Genomic DNA, 16363 nt, shown 5'->3' on the forward strand with positions numbered 1-16363 from the left:
GTATAGACAGTTTCTTGTTGATCAATTAAAAAAAAAAAAAAAGTTTTTTTTAGATTTAATTTTGTAAACATTTGTTAGAAAAGGTAATTCCAAAAGAGGAAGTTGTTCGGTTGTTCTTTGTGATTTTCTTCGAATTCAAAGCACTGTTAAATCTCTCTCGATGTAAAACAAGAGGATTACACTAAATTTTAAATTGATCTTATTACATATTTGTATGTAAAAAAAATTACTCGTAAAAGCATATATTAATTAAAAGAAAGAAAGAACAACTATATTTATTAATTTATCAAGAAATTGGAACTTCTTTCGATTATAACCCTAAAGATACAGTCTACTTTATAGACTAAATCTATGGACAAACAATTAAAACATGCCCGTAAGCCAAAAATAGGGACCGGCGGCTAATGATGATTAAAAGAATCGGAACCATCTAACACTAATTTTCTCAACATAGCACATGATTATAGACCCTCGCAATGCTGCTTCAATTGTACATCTTACTACTAGGCAGCTCAACGCGCTATATCCAGGCTGTTATGTAAGTGTATCAGTTCTTCGAAACTGATGATCGCTGCTGAATTGCCTGAAAGCTGAATACTTGTTCAAAAAGTAACAAGCTTTTAGAAAGTCTGTCTGTATAGTAGTAGCATGTTACCTCAGGCAACATCCTAAATGTCATCGACAGCTTCTTCTTCTTCCAAGCGCTTTTTACCCTTTGGTCGACCAGATCTTTTAACATCCGGTCCATTAAGTAACAGCAAAGCTTTCTCCATATCAATATCATTAGCGATCACACTCTGCATTCATGAAGGAAATCAGACTGATCCATCAGTCACTAAAGCAATGAGCCCAAATATATATATATATAGAAAAAACTTATTCTCTATAGTTTCTTAGATAAGCAAAGTTGCAGATGGCTTCAGCCAATGAAATTCATTATTTTTAATCTTAAATACCAAGTAGAAAGACGCTCAACACCACCACCAACAACAACAATAACAATAACAATAAACACATTATGGTGAACGGAAAAGGCTCTTATCTATATGCTTCATACCCAAGAGGAAGATCTAAAATGTCAACTGGCGTCACATGAACTAGTTGACCATACAAAGACCACTTCATAGATTTTGAACATATATCATGAGTCATTAATAGATATAAGATATTATACAAATGCCTTATGATGTTCCATGATAGCAAGAAACATTTCAGAACATGCATCAGAAGCAGGTTAACCAGTTACTGTAGCACTAGGTAAAAGTTAGGATCAAAGACATACCTTTGGCACAGGAGCTATGTTACGTCGATGCCTTATGGTAAACCCTGTTTTTGAGATCTTTATTTGTATTGGCAGGCCATCTACAGGATGATTTCCCTGGACGCAATATTCACAAAATACGCAGTTCAAGAGGCTAATAAAAATAAAGGTAAAACTGAATTAAAAAATAAAATATATATATATATATATATATATATATATATATATATATATATATATATATATATATATATATAAGCTAATGAATAGAGAGATATACCAGTGTAACAGGGTAACGAAGCAAATCGATAGCATGTTCCAGTGTTATTGAGCCCAAATCCTTGATCTGAAAAGGATCCCAAATTAAAAGCAGTCTAGGAACTTTTTATTTAAAATTTATTTCTGAAAAATATCAAATACAAACTATAGCATGCTAAATACTCAATCGCCATTGTAGTAAATCAAGAAATTGCATAGTTAATAAACAAGAAAAAGAATTTTATTGATTGTGAAAAAAGAGCTTTACAGCAAAGTGGAAGGAATTTGATTGTCCTCCATCTAAGAAGCAAAATGCAGAGCACACAAGTCACAGCAAGTGATAATTACACTGAAAATAGCACATGTCACAATGTTACTCAGGACAGTCCTCACAAGTATTTAACTCAGTTTTTTTATGAACTAGAGCATATCTGTCGTAAAGCACGGGGTATATTAATAGTATACACTGTCGGATTTATTATTATCATTTATTTTTTCAAATTTGATTAGAATTTTTTTTTTTTTTTTTTTTTTTTGGTTGTTCCTGTTAAGAACTACGAAGTATGATTGGAAGAAGTTATTGTATGTTTGGATGCGAGGATAATTTTGCAAGTTATGATGAAAAGTGAGAGTATCTTATATTTAAAAAAAAAAATAGAGAGTAGTTTGTAGGATTTGAGGATTAACGGTTTGGCGGCTCGTCATTAAAAGCTGAAAAATTGACTTCGCAATTATTATATACTTCTACTACGTAGATACTTTCCATAACATTGTCCCAAATGAAGTGTCAAAGTGTTGTTATACGGCTAATACCCATGTCGCTTGTCGGGGTACATGATGTGTAATGAAAAGTCCAAGTACCATTGTTGTCAACAGCTTCTCCAGCATAAAATTAGTTAAATGATACTCCACAAGGTGGTTATGATAGATACGGTGGAAACTGCTATAATCACAATGTATAACATCCCACAAGCGTCATAGTGTTACAAAGTCATGCCATTAGGAAAGACATAAGCTACAAAACCAAAGTCTTATTTCCAAACGGATGGGGTTGGCTGCATAAACCAAGAATCTATCTCTTGCATCCACGAAGATCCTCTTCCTCCATTTGCTTATATCCAGATCAACATACTCTTGCAAACCCACTTTCTTCATGCATTTCTTAATTTCCTCAATCCAAGTCATCCTTGACCTCCCATGACTTCTTTTGAAATCATTATTATCCAACATTTCCCCTTCATTAGCGATGCATCCTCTGATTGCCACCTCACATGCCCTAACTAAAGTAGCCAATTCTCCCTTATCTTACCCTCAAGATCCAGAACTCCAAATTTCCTCCAAATTTCATACATTCAGAAATTTATCACTTAAGGTGTTCCCATACATCCATCTCTACATTCATCTTCTTTATATGCTCCTTCCTAAATGCCCAACATTCTGACTAGTATTGTAATGCCAGTCTAATGAAAGCACTTCTATAAAGTCAATGGAGAATAACGTTGCCTCAGGCTGTTTTGATGTATCCGCTCGTCATACAAAGTTGGAATACAAGAGGGAAAGTAGGAGGTGATTGCAAAATTTATGCAGGTCATAATCTCTTCTTGAACAGCATATGTCTCCGTCACACAATTACACAAATAGAGGAGGGACAAGGGCTCAATTCTAGATCAGCCTTCATGTTTTCTTCTTGTTAATTCTTATTACTTCAGATATTTTAATTATGGCCCTTTGCAGCAAATGTATGTTTCAGTGGAAATTCTTTTGGGGGCAGAAATGATAAAAAAAAATTGTGAGCCAAATTCAAGGATGAAATAAAACCATTCAACCTAACATCCAGATGATTGTCAGAGGCGCTCGCCAAAGTCACTAATGTATATACTATATTAAATCAATGGGTTTGGAATGAAAAATATATAATAAATCATATTAAAACAGGAACAGTAACATTCAACTGATTCTGATAAAAATTCAAACAATCACACTGATTGGATCTTGGCAATTTCAATTAGTTTCCAAACAAAAAAAAAGGCTTATCATGTTTATACCATGCTTCACAAAATAAAACATCTACACTTGATACTCGTTAAAGCTTTATGTTATTGCCAGAAATAATAAGAACCCAATACTATCTAGTGGCTAGCCAATCTTTTTCTTTTCTTGCCTCTACTATCAGACTTTACAATTTCTCTCCTCTGTGTTCCCCTAACATTGACATCATTGTCATGAAATTATTTTGAACAACGAAGATAGTAAGGGAGTGAACACAGGCACATAGGTTAACCTGAGGCCTACAGCCTATGGGGGATAAAATTGTATGGTCAATAGTAAGGTCTCCTTTGATATAATATCAATCCTGACTTAGAGCCTAATTTTCTTAACTAAATGAAAATAATGTGTTGTATACATGCACCCATTCCATTCCAAAGTCTTTATCTCACATGGAATAATAACACAGCATAGGACATCTCATAAGAAAAGACATTAAATGAACTAACCTGAGATGCAGATGCTCGTTTGGGTAGATATCCTTTTCTGTCTTCACCAAGCTGCACATAAGACCCATAAGGGCCTCCCTTCAAAAGGACCTATTAAAAAAAATACCATAGTTGAATAAATATATAAATAATGACAATTATTGTGGCGGCAGCCTGCCCGGGGAGAGGGGGGGGGTGGAGAAAGAAAGCAGTCCCAAATCAGTATTCACAGATTGAATAGACCATAATTTCCTGATTAATACCTTCTCACCAGAAACAGGATGAAGACCCAGCAACTTTGGCTCTTCAACTGCCAAGTTGTTCTGAGGAGCATCATCTTCATCTTCTTCCCCGTACAAAGTCTTCGCTATAAACCTACACCAAGATAAATGACAATCTTCTTCAGGAAATCAAAATATGCATCGGTTTCAGTAAATTTAAATGTAGCTCCAAAAGACATTATCAAAGATTATAAGAGTAATTCTGTCAAAAACCAAAAAAAAAAAAAAAAAAAAAAAAAAAAAAAAAATTTAAGAAATTAATTCATGACACTTCAAAAGTTCAAAGTTATAATCAGGATTAAAGGGGGGGGGGGTTTATGAGCACTATCCCAAAAGAGTGTAATTAACAGTGAACTCCGTGCTCTTTATGTTAGCAGAAATATCCACACCAATGTTCACCTTTCATTCTTTCAACATAAAAGGTCTGACCACTAATTCTGTCATTACAAGGTATTAAAATTTAAAAGCATCATCCTACAAAAATCAAGTTCATTTATGAAACACAAGATTGTGTATCTTTATTATGTTATTTAAATTCAAAAAACAAAGGGATTGTGTCCCAAGGGTGGACAATTGTGACAGAGCTGCATAACATGTACTTAAGCCACGCCATAGCCAATTTTTAAAAATAGGAATCCACATAACTTTATAGTTTGTTATATTCATGAATACAATTAATGCCTAGAACAAATCACCTAAAAAAGTCACTAAGGGACAACATAAAGTATTTGGGCTTTATCTTTCGGTGAAATTCTGCTTGACAAAAAATGTGTTGCTACTAACTATTACTCGTGCAATATTTTTCTCTGAGTTCTTAAGAAGGCCAGAAGAAGATAAAATCCACAGAAAATAGAATTGGAGCTAGCTAATAAATTTTATATTTCAGGGGCAATTCATAAAAGACAAAAGAGAATGTTCAGTGGAATGAGTATTATTTAAGCCCTTAAAAAATAATATTGCATGAGCATAATTATAAGCTTTGGTCCAAAGGCAGATGCATAAGTCTGTCACAAGTATATGACTAAGAATTTCAATGGCTCTCGAGCTATTATAATTTACAATTTACAATATTATAATATCAATCATCCTTTGAGGAAAACTTATACAAAAGACTACAGAGACCAATTTTAGTTAAAAATATAGCTTAGTGAAGACTAAATTGATTTAATGAAGTTGCTACTACACTGAATTGTCTATAGACAAAAAGATGTGATTGGATTGGTATTACTTACTTGCATTTGGGGTGTTGATCACAACCTATAAAATAGCCTGCACCATATCTGCTAACTTTGAAGATCAGAGTACCCTCCATACAACTAGGACATGATCGACTTTCTTCGGGAAGCGAGGAGAAAAGGAAGTTATCATAAGTTCTCTCTAGCATCTTCTCCACCTGATGGATGTGAACTTTGCCAGCACGCTCACAGTAAGTACTGAACCTACCCCAATAATCCTTAAGAAGCCCTTTCCATTCAGTCGATCCAGCAGAAACATTGTCAAGCTCAGTTTCCATGTCAGCGGTAAAGCTATAATCTGTCACCTCATTAAAATAATGAGAGAGAAAGGCTGAGACCATACGACCACGGAATTCAGGGGTTAGCACTCGGCTTTTTGCTGTTACATATTTTCTATCTTGTAAAACTCTAAGTATGCTTGCATATGTTGAAGGTCTTCCAATTCCAAGCTCCTCCATCTTCTTCACCAATGATGCCTCAGAGTAGCGAGGTGGAGGCTGAGTATGGTGTTGTCTTGTTTCCAAATTTCCAAGACACAAAGGATCCCCTTGTTTAAGATTACTGAGGATCTTGTAAATTTCAACACGATCAGAGGGTTCATTGTCAATGTCTCTTATAGCCCGAGTCTCCTTATCTTCATAAACTGACCTGAACCCAGGAAACTCAACTGCAGTACAAGCAGCTCGAAAGGAAATGGACCCATCACTATTACCAATATCAAGCTGTATCTGATCAACTCTTGCAGCTTCCATTTGGCAGGCCATTGTACGAGCCCAGATCAAAGTGTACAACTTTAGGGAATCTTCATCAAGAGCTCCAACAAGCATTGATGGTAATCTTCGTATATCTGTGGGTCTAATGGCTTCATGTGCTTCTTGGGCATTCTTCACCTTTTTAAAAAATTTGCGTGGACTACTTGCAGCAAACTTCGAACCATAACGTTCTCCAATTAAGGAACATATTTCCTTTACAGCTTCATCAGATATATGTAAACCATCAGTCCTCATGTATGTTATCAACCCAGCTGCCTTGCCATCTGCAAACTGAATTCCCTCATACAACTTCTGTGCCAGCTTCATTGTATAGGAAGCAGAAAAACTTAACTTATTTGCAGCATCTTGCTGAAGGGTCGATGTTATATAGGGAGTGGGAGGGTTTTTGTTTACTTTGGTTTTCTTAGCAGCAGTGACCTTAAAATTCGACGAGCTCACAACCTGCTCAATAACCTTTGCCTCGGTCTCTGAACCAATTGAAAACTGATTCAACCTTTTTGAATCAAAATGAGTCAAATATGACTTAAGAGAAGACTTGTTTGATGCCACATTTAAAGCATTGAAGGTGGCTTCTACACTCCAATATTCCTGTGCTTTAAATTCCTCAATTTCTATTTCTCTATCGCATATAAGAGAAAGAGCAGCTGATTGTACTCGTCCAGCAGACTGACAACCAGGTAGCTTTCTCCATAAAAGTGGGGAAATGTTGAATCCAATCAAATAATCGAGTGCACGGCGAGCAAGATAAGCATGGACCAAGTTAACATCAATATCTCTTGGACTTTGTAAAGCACTTTTTATTGCAGATTCTGTTACTTCTTGAAAGACAACCCTGGCAATAGTTATATTATCACGTAACGCATTCTGTTGCTGCAACATCTCAATAATATGCCAAGCAATCGCCTCTCCTTCTCGATCAGGATCTGATGCAAGAATAAGATTATCTGCTCTGAAAGAGAGTAAAATAAGATGAGTATAAGTGTAGAACCCCTTGCAATTAAGATAAAAGAGTTACTCAGATAAGAAACTCAATACACCTGTCAAAAGCAATTGAAAAAAGAAGGGCAATATAGAAATACAAACTCTTAAATAGACTTGATTCACACTAATTTATTGTAGACCACTAATATTAGGGTCACTATGTTTAAATGTTGCTATTTAAGCATAAAGGTTTTTATATTAATAAATAGTCACTATATGTTAAAATAAAGGTTATTATGTTAAATTAAAAGTTATTATGGTATAATAAAGGTCATAAGAAATAGGAAAAATTGCCACCATTAATCCCAACTTTGCTCCATCCGCCGATATTAATCCCAACTTCAGTTTATTCCCTATCACTCCCAACTTTGCACCCTATTGATTTCTATCACACCCAATTGACCTGCAACAGGTTAATCAGGTTAACATTTGTGTGTTAGATTTTTTTTTTGCACACGTGTCACTACGTGATTGGTGAAATAAAAAAAGAACAAAATTAAAAAATAAAACAGCCACCCTTAACGGCAGCCACCGTTAAAGGCAGCCGAAATCGGGGAGGGAGAAGGCCGGAATTCAACGGGGAAGTGAATGCAAGGAGCAGAAACGGTGGAAGAAGGGTGGGGGGATGTCGGAATGGGAAGGGGATGGAAGGGTTATGGTCGGGATTCGACGGGGAAGCGGCGGAAATCAGCTGGGATGGGAGGGACGTGGTTAGAATTCGACGGGGAAGGATTTAGAGGGCGGAAATCGGCGGGGAAGCGACGGAAACGAAGGGGAAGGGGGCGGTAATAGCGCGGAAGGGGGCGGAAACGGAGGTGAGGAGGAAGGAAGAAGGGGAAGCGACGGAAACGAAGGGGAAGGGGGCGGAAACGGAGGGGAAGGGGAAGGAAAGAGGCTTGCCGGGAATGGCAGGGGTTGCTGCCCGCCGGAAACGGCAGGGGCTGCCGCCTGTCGGAGGTGGCAGGGACGGTAGGGGTTAGGGTTTTAATTTTTTTTTTAAATTTTTTTTGTTTTTTTTTCGGACCTATCACGCATTGACACGTGTCTGATAACCACCTCCTACATCAGGTTGGATGACCAGTTGGGAATTAATAGGGTGCAAAGTTGGGAGTGATAGGGAATAAACTGAAGTTGGGATTAATATTGGCAAAAGGAGCAAAGTTGGGATTAATGGTGGCAATTTTTCCTAAGAAATAAATATACTACGTATATTATAATGAAAATTTTAATATACCAGTCAATATTAATAATAAAGGTCACTATGTTAAAATTATAATCACTATGTTCAAACTAACGTCAAATGACACATGTGGACCTCAAACCAGGCTCGCACAAGTTTTAATAAAGGTCATTATGTTAAAATTAGGATCACTATATTAAAATTAGGGTCACTATGTTCAACATAATGTCGGTTGGCGTGTATACACCTCATGTCCACAATAATATTATTGTGAACCAGGTCCACACAAGCTTTTTCCATATAGAAAATAACCTCAAATACAACAACAAATGACTAAACCAGAAGAGAGGAAGTGTGTAGGAATGGTTGGGTTTTGCAATAAGAGGAAAAACTTCCATAAGGTAAAAACATACTCCTTGTAATTAGTTGGTCAAAGATAAACACAAATAGTATTAACTCCTATAAGGCACAAATGTCAAAGAGAACAGCAACATACCCACTGATTGCAACTTTCATACTCTTGAGATGAGTCCAAGCAGAGGATGGAACCTCCCACACCATACTGAAGTCATCATCGGGACGTACAGACCCTGACCTAGCAGCCAAGTCCCTTACATGGCCATAACTTGGGATAACTTCGTACATGTCACCAAGGTAATGCTGAATAACCTTAGCCTTAGTGAGGGACTCCACGACCAAAACAGATTTTCCTGCAGGAGGGTACAATGGCTTTAACTTAATAGACTTGATACCATTAACAGTTGGTGGTTTTGGTTTCTGTGGTGCCTTGGGGGTAGAAGGCTCCTCCTCCACCACCTTCACAGGTTCCTGTAAAGCACCATTGATTTTTTCCTCTACGTTCACTTGTTTCGGAGATTTTCCCTTCTTCCTAGGCTTCGAGACTTTTTTCTTAGGCACAGCTTGAGGTGATTCGGAAAGGTCAACCTCTTCCTTAGGTATACTAATAGATGAGCTATTCTGCGAAACTAAAGTGTTAGTCAAAAAGATAGGCCTGGCTAACAACTATTTGTCTCAGCCAAAAGAACAAAGAATGCTTACCTCAGCAGTTGACAGACCATTCGGTCTTTTAGCTCTTCTAGAACCTTTTGAGGGAACAGCATCAGGAGAAGACAGTGTATCAGATGGCTCATCTTTTTTCTTCTTGCTTCGTGATCTTTGCTTTGATTTTGTTTCACTCTTTGGCTCTGCTTTACTGTCAACAGAACTTGGAGCAGAGAGAGGCTGTACAGAGTCTGCTTCCTTTAGCCCTTCTCTTGCCAGCACTTCAGTTGAATTTACAGAGTTGACATTTTTACTGGCAGATACTCGGCGATCAGGAAAATTCTTCCTAACCATCTGGCTAGGAAAAGTTTTCAGTGAATCACCTTCAGTACTCCCATGAGACGCAAATGTTTTTACCCGCCTTCGTTGTTTATCGGAAACAATGGGTTTTGGTATGTTCCTACTACTTTTTCCATCCTTTACACACGTGGACTCACATGTACTTGTATCACCAAGACCTGATTTTGGCATTGCCTTTGTGGAGAGCATCTTCTTAGCAAAAGCAACATATGTAGGTCTTATGCTCTTACTTGAAATCCTAAATCTTGAAGTAGAAGGCAAAGGATGACTTGCAAAACCAAGTAATGACAGAGAACAAATGATACTTCCCTTCCTTGATTCATCAACAAGTTCTCTGATACTATTAGACCCTAAGTCACACCTGATAGATCTTGACTGCTGAGCCATCATCTTACAGGCTCCTCTAACCTTTTTAAACTGTATCAATGATCCTTTTGTATGTACAAGACAACCACTCACAGATGTGCATGGGAAATAGGTGGCTGCATAACTCTGTAATGTGCTATATCGTGTCTGCAACAAATGATTCCACAGAAATACAACATCAACAAACTTATATATAAAAGGGAAGGAAATGTAAAAATACCGTGGCATATGCTGGTTTATAGGTAGCAGCACTATATGCTTATAAATTCTAGTCCATCCGTCAGCCACTTGTCCTACTACAGTAATTTATCTGGGTCAAATTTCACATTATAACCCAAATGAGAAGTGAGGATGGGAGGAACAGAGCTATTACAAGGTATAACTTCGTAAAATTATATTAATTCTTCAATAGGATGGGTGTGGAAAATGTGACAACTATTTTGGGACAAAATGAGTATTAAGTAAAGGGCACTAGGGCAGATACTTTGTTTCTACATTTTTCATTAATATGACTTATATAATTGCCTCCCCAAATGAACAAATTGTTTATATGCACTCACCATATCTCCTAGGCAAAAATTTATGATTTATCAAACATATAAGATTATATAAGATTGGGGAAAGCTTGCACATAGAAATAAACCTCCGAAGAGAAGGTTCAAGGACATAGAGAAATGTAGGGACTCTATACAAGTTCCCAACATCTCAAGGGTCATTTTTTCATTTTTCCACAAACTCTCCTAGTTGCAAAATCAAAATCAAATGGCAGCTCAGACCAAGAAACTGGTGTCAAGAGGATGGAAATGACATCATTCCATCAATATTAAACCAATAATAACTACAATATTTACTTTACTAGTACAAACAACATTTTGATATGTTCTTCATATGTGTTGTTCTTCACAATTTCACATCAACCATCTCACCCATATGACAACAGCACCTCTTCCATAAGGGTATCAAGCAAAACAAACAAAAAAAAGATGTTTACAATCTCATTTTTCATAACATTTCAACAAATAAATAAAATTAGAAACAATCCTCGACCTCAAAAATAAAATGCCATATCATCCAAATTAAAGTAGAATTACTGAATTATCACTGAAAGATGTTCTACACAGAGCCAGAAACGGCAATAAAAAAAAGACAGGATTCGATCCCATGTCAGAAATTTACATATCTTAAGCTTAAAACCCAACAATTCATCATTCCAATAACATATTAAATAAATCCCAATCCTCCTACCAATTAACCAATTCCCTACAATCTAATGCCAATAAATTAACTTAAACAAATTGAATGAATTTAACAACAATCGCTAAAAACAAAAAGAACCCATATTTTCTAAAATTAATTTATACTTACAATTAATAAGATGAAATAAGCAAGAAATGGGAGATTTACCTTAGTCAAGAAAGAGGGTCCTAAAATGGAGGAAGCAGGATTAGAAGAAGAAGCCATTAAACTCAAATGAAGTCGGTTTAACACCATTACACTAAATTAATTGAGAATAAAGATTGTAACTTTAATTAGAGAGTGAAGAGTATAGCATCGGAGAAGTTACTTAGAAGGAAGACATGGGTGTTTGAGAAAGAAGAGAGAACTGCCTACTTGTTGCAGGCGTTGGAGTGGAGAGAAAGAGAAGAAGAGAGATTAGGTGTTTTGAAGGGTTCAGGGTTTTAGACTTTGGATTAAGGAAGTTAAAAAATCTACATGTTACAACTTACAACCCTTTCAATCTTTCATCGTTTTTCATAAAGTTTGTTAAAATAATTTTTTTTTTTTTTTTTTTTTTGCTGAATTAAAATTATTTTTACTAAATTAAAAATTAATTTTGCTGAACTAGAATTTTTTTTAGTGAATATTTACTTCCTCCGTTAATTTATAATTGCAACAATTACTATAAATGGGTGCTAAGCTTTAATTGCAACCAAAAAATTTCTTTCCTTTTTTGGAAAGTTTTTTATACCAAAATTACCAAACTACCCTTATTATAAATCGATTAAGATATACTTATACACTTAAACTAAAATCAATTAAAATCTTAATCTAACATTACTACTTTCTAACCATTCCCGCCAAAAAAATAGCAGATCCCACTTCCTACTCATTTCCTTTTAATCTAAAATCCCCCAAATTGATTCAACTTCTCACCTGCATCATTTATTGCAACCTTCAACCTTCAACCACCTGCATTAACTCCATGGCTTTAAACCCTAACCAAGATCTGTCACCAACACCCCCACTCCTCGCTTTCCACACTCTTCTACCACTCTCCTCAACTTCTCTTCTCTCTCTCCTCCAAAATTCGAACTTCTTGTTTCTCAAATCTTCACACTTTCCTCCAAAATTAAAAGTTCCCCAAATAAAAAATCTTCTGATCTCTTCTCTTATGAGAATATGGGTGTTGAGAAACAAGATAACTAGGATCCACCTGCTGGGTACCAGCGCTACAGGTGCGAACGAGGAACTGGTATAATGAAACCAATTCGTCGAACCTCTTTGCGCTGGAGGAGATTCATCAAACGCAGCGGTGCTAAGCTGTCTGAGTACAACTCAGATGAGGAGGAGAGGTCTGGTAAGGCAGAACCGGGCAAGGAAGTTGAAGCGGAGAAGGTTGGTGAGCCAGATCTGGGCAAGGAAGTCGAAGCGGACAAGGTTGGTGAGCCAGATTTGGGCAAAGAAGTTGTTGCGAAGGCTAATTATCCTGCCTTAGGCCCAGATCTAAAAGGGAAGGTGATAAGTGTCATTTATGTCACTATTTTTTAGAATTTTCTAGTTAGTTTTTCATTATTTTGATATCTTTTTACTTTGTTTTAATAAAGTTTTATTTCATTTGTCGTGTTTGCATGTGAAATGTCATTGTTGATCAATTTTGGCTTTTCTTGCATATTTTTGGTTGCTTCTTGCATTAGATTAAACTTTATAAGTTTATTCTTATGTTTAGGAACACTTGGATAAGTTCATTGCTCAAGATTGAAGAAATGTAAAACATAAAAGAACAAGTAATTTAATGAAGAAATGTGCACTTGATTTGCAAAGATCAAACTTCAAACGCCTATATCTTTTGATCTACAAAACATTTCTGAGTGGTTCTAATTGGAGATGAAAGCTTATCTCAAGAGATTTCCAACGACAAGTCATATGCTCAATTCCAATATAAACCGAGGGAGTTATGTTCGTTTGAAGCTGAGCAGTTTTGTCGAGCGCGAAGGAGCGGGCGCGTAGTCTAAGAGGAGCGCCGGCTCCAAATTTTCTGGAACGATACTACTTCTCACTGCTGCAGCTAGGAGCGCTCGTGCATTGACTTTGGAGCGCCCGCTCCTATACATGCTGCTTAACTTTTTGCGGAGCTTCCTAGGCAATTTAGTAAGGGGTATAAATAGATATTTTGCTCGAATTTCATTTTTTCAATAGTTTTTAGGTTAGTTTTAGGTTTTTAGAGAGAGAAACTCTCAAATTTTGGAGAGAGAAAGTGAGAAACACAATGGTTTTCATGGATTTTGGATAATCAAAGGAGGAATTTGATGATCTAAAGATCTCCATCTTATATCAATGAGCATTCTTACTCTCTTTTCTCTTTATGCTATCTTTAATTGCTTTGTTAATCATGTTTGAGTAGATTTCCTTCTACTAGGTGTTGAGTGAAGCTTTTAATGGTTAATTGAGTTATTTGAGATAAATTTGATGATAATTGTGTAATTAAATTTATTGAATTGATGATGGCATGTTGTTTGTTTTAGATTGGATTGATTTCCGATCCCATGATAGCAAACTTAATTGCATATTGGTTCTAGTTTGACAAGGGATTGTGGATTAGAATTGATATATTTGATTGCAATTTGGGTTAATTTCTTTTATGCACCTAGTCATAGAGGGATTTAGGCTAGGAATTTGAGAGATTGCTCTTGAGTGTAATTAATTCCCATTTTAATTCTTTCTTTGCATAATTGATTATCAAATGGATTCTCATTAGCTTGTTAATTGTTCAAATTGCATCTTGCCCTAGTAGACTTTATAGTACCTTGTTCTTTATATGTGTATTAGTGTAGTTGTAGTGTCCTCTATCCATAAACCGACTTCGGCCTAACTTAAGCATTAGATAAAAAATTATCTAGCATTACCGTTCCTTGTGGTCCGACTCCGAACTTACCACTAGACTTGTTTAGGGGGTTAGTTTAGGATTTATAAATTTGTTTAACCGTGAGGAGGTTAGTCAACAACCTAATTTTCCCGTGTTCAGAAGGCCCTTGTCGCTGTTGATACCCTTGCAGTTGCTCTTAAACTTGGGCTTGAGGCTGCTAAAGCTACTCCTACTAAGCAGCAAAGCAAGGGTCCTCTTTCTGGACACAAAAGGGTTCAATCTGGGTACCTTATTGATATGGACAACGTTGATGAAAATTATTTGGCTTACCTAAAGGTCAGTTCCACCAAGAATGACAATTGATTATGCAGCGTAACTATAATCTAACCCTAATTTCCTGTTTATGTTTGTGATTATAAGTTCATTTTATGAGTCCTTGTGTTGAGTTCCTGATTTGGCATGTTTGGAAGTTTGGTGGTTAATTGTTGTTGATTGATTGCCTTTGATTACTTGCTCTTTCTGTACGCTATTGAGGAATGTAATTGGTGGATGATGATCTTGTCTGTTACTTCTGTCTACTTATTGACAGTATTAGATGGATGGTTGCCCTATATGAATATGTTCTCAATGACATTATTAGAGAGAATTGAGTCGCTTATTTGCTTGGCTAATAGGTTGACCTATATGACCAGAGTCCCTTTTGTGACTGTATTGGTGGTTGCCCTATGTGAATTGAGTCTCTGCTTTTAATGTTTGAATGATAGCAACACTCCAAATGATGAAGGGACTCCATTGTAAAGGAATGTCAATGTTTGATTTGCTCCAACAATTTCAGAAATGAAATGTTATTGAGGTAACAACTTGGGCATGTACTGTGAAAATAAAAAACCCTTCCTGATGGAGTTAGCCAATGAGAATCACATTCCCAATTATGAGGTCAGTACACTATTTCATTCATTTGATCATTGGTTTTCCAAAATGCCTCATACATGACATAACAGGAAATATACTTCTAACACAACACTTAGCACAAAAGATCTGATACATGACTGCCTTAGACCATACACATAATGTTTAACAAAATACACATAACCAGTTATCATGAACCCCCCCCCCAAAAAAAAATAAAATAAAAAATACTACGACATAGGAAATGACTAATATGTTACCATCACTTGCATATTTCTTCACTGGTTATGTGTGGCAGTCCCTGTGTTGATTGTTTGGTGATCCGTACTTGATTAGTCAGCATCCACCTCCATTTCTGTGTCCTCCACTTGGCCTTCAAAAGTTGGTATGAAAAGAGTGTTGAGATAATTTACAGCATGTTCAATGAGTTCCTTTGGTACCTCCAAATATTTAGGGAGAATTCCCAACTTGTCTAACTTCTTTTGGGCCATATATGGAGGGTTAAAATTGTTACCACCATCTTTCTCTAGGATTTTAATCATGACTGTCTGCTGACTTATCCATGTATACTTGTTTAGAGTTGGATCAAACTCCCTGTATGCTTCTTTTACTTTCTCAATAAGGTCATCAATATTCTTAGGGAAAGACTGGTATTGTAAAGATTGAATAACTTTGAACAATTTTAAGTCTAACACATTTAAATCTAGACTTTGTGATGGCCGGTACACTCGTTGTATGTTGAATCCACTTGCTTGGCATGCTGCTCTGAACTCATCATCCCTTGGGATCTGATAGGGCTTAGCATTATCCCACTGAATTATCACATCCTTTAGCAGACTTTCATGCCATTGTGTTTGTATTGCTGGAATTATATGCTCCATTAACATTTTTCTGATGGCTTCTTTGTTGACACTCTGGACAACTTTTGTTTCAAGAGTCCCTGCCTCCCTATTCTTGCTCTTTTTCTTTGCCCTTGTGGTGTACACAAAAGGGAATATCCCATACTTTCCTGAATGTAGTAGCTGACCAGTTGTGCTGTATAGGGGCTTCCCTATCATCCCCATAAACATAGCCTTAACCTTGAATCTTTTTTATTGCTGGCACTTGTATGGTTTTCCTCTTTTGGAAGAAGATAAAACCTCCTTTCCTCTAGGTTCAAGAAAAAATAATTTTTCATCAATGTGTATAACTTGTTGCAT

At 36.4% G+C, this 16363-nt stretch overlaps 1 protein-coding gene across 2 annotated transcripts; it reads right to left on the reverse strand.

The window, feature by feature from the left end:
- Positions 1-161: 161 nt before the first annotated feature.
- On the reverse strand, positions 162-11947 carry LOC110710139 (DNA topoisomerase 1-like). 2 transcript variants are annotated; one of them, XM_021888392.1, is made up of 10 exons: positions 11576-11947; positions 9503-10318; positions 8940-9421; positions 5507-7231; positions 4257-4368; positions 4015-4104; positions 1542-1607; positions 1283-1378; positions 656-797; positions 162-583 (listed from the first exon to the last, which is right to left on the reverse strand). In XM_021888392.1, the coding sequence occupies exons 1-9, from the start codon at positions 11660-11662 to the stop codon at positions 669-671; spliced, it is 3603 nt and encodes a 1200-aa protein (XP_021744084.1). In that variant the 5' UTR covers positions 11663-11947; the 3' UTR covers positions 162-583; positions 656-668. The 2 variants fall into 2 exon arrangements, with proteins under 2 accessions (XP_021744084.1, XP_021744083.1); XM_021888391.1 differs by having other exon boundaries at positions 162-797.
- Between the last annotated feature and the right edge of the window lie 4416 nt (positions 11948-16363).

This window comes from Chenopodium quinoa, unplaced genomic scaffold (genome assembly GCF_001683475.1).
Source record: "Chenopodium quinoa cultivar QQ74 unplaced genomic scaffold, ASM168347v1, whole genome shotgun sequence".
In the NCBI taxonomy this organism is placed as follows: domain Eukaryota; kingdom Viridiplantae; phylum Streptophyta; class Magnoliopsida; order Caryophyllales; family Amaranthaceae; genus Chenopodium; species Chenopodium quinoa.

Coding starts and splice junctions, on each gene's coding strand:
- LOC110710139 (XM_021888392.1), bottom strand. CDS start 11,662: ATGGTGTTAAACCGACTTCATTTGAGTTTAATGGCTTCTTCTTCTAAT. Junction 9,422..9,502: donor ATGGTCTGTCAACTGCTGAG/GTAAGCATTCTT, acceptor TTAGTTTCGCAG/AATAGCTCATCTATTAGTAT. Junction 4,369..5,506: donor GATCAACACCCCAAATGCAA/GTAAGTAATACC, acceptor ATCTTGGTGTAG/GTTTATAGCGAAGACTTTGT.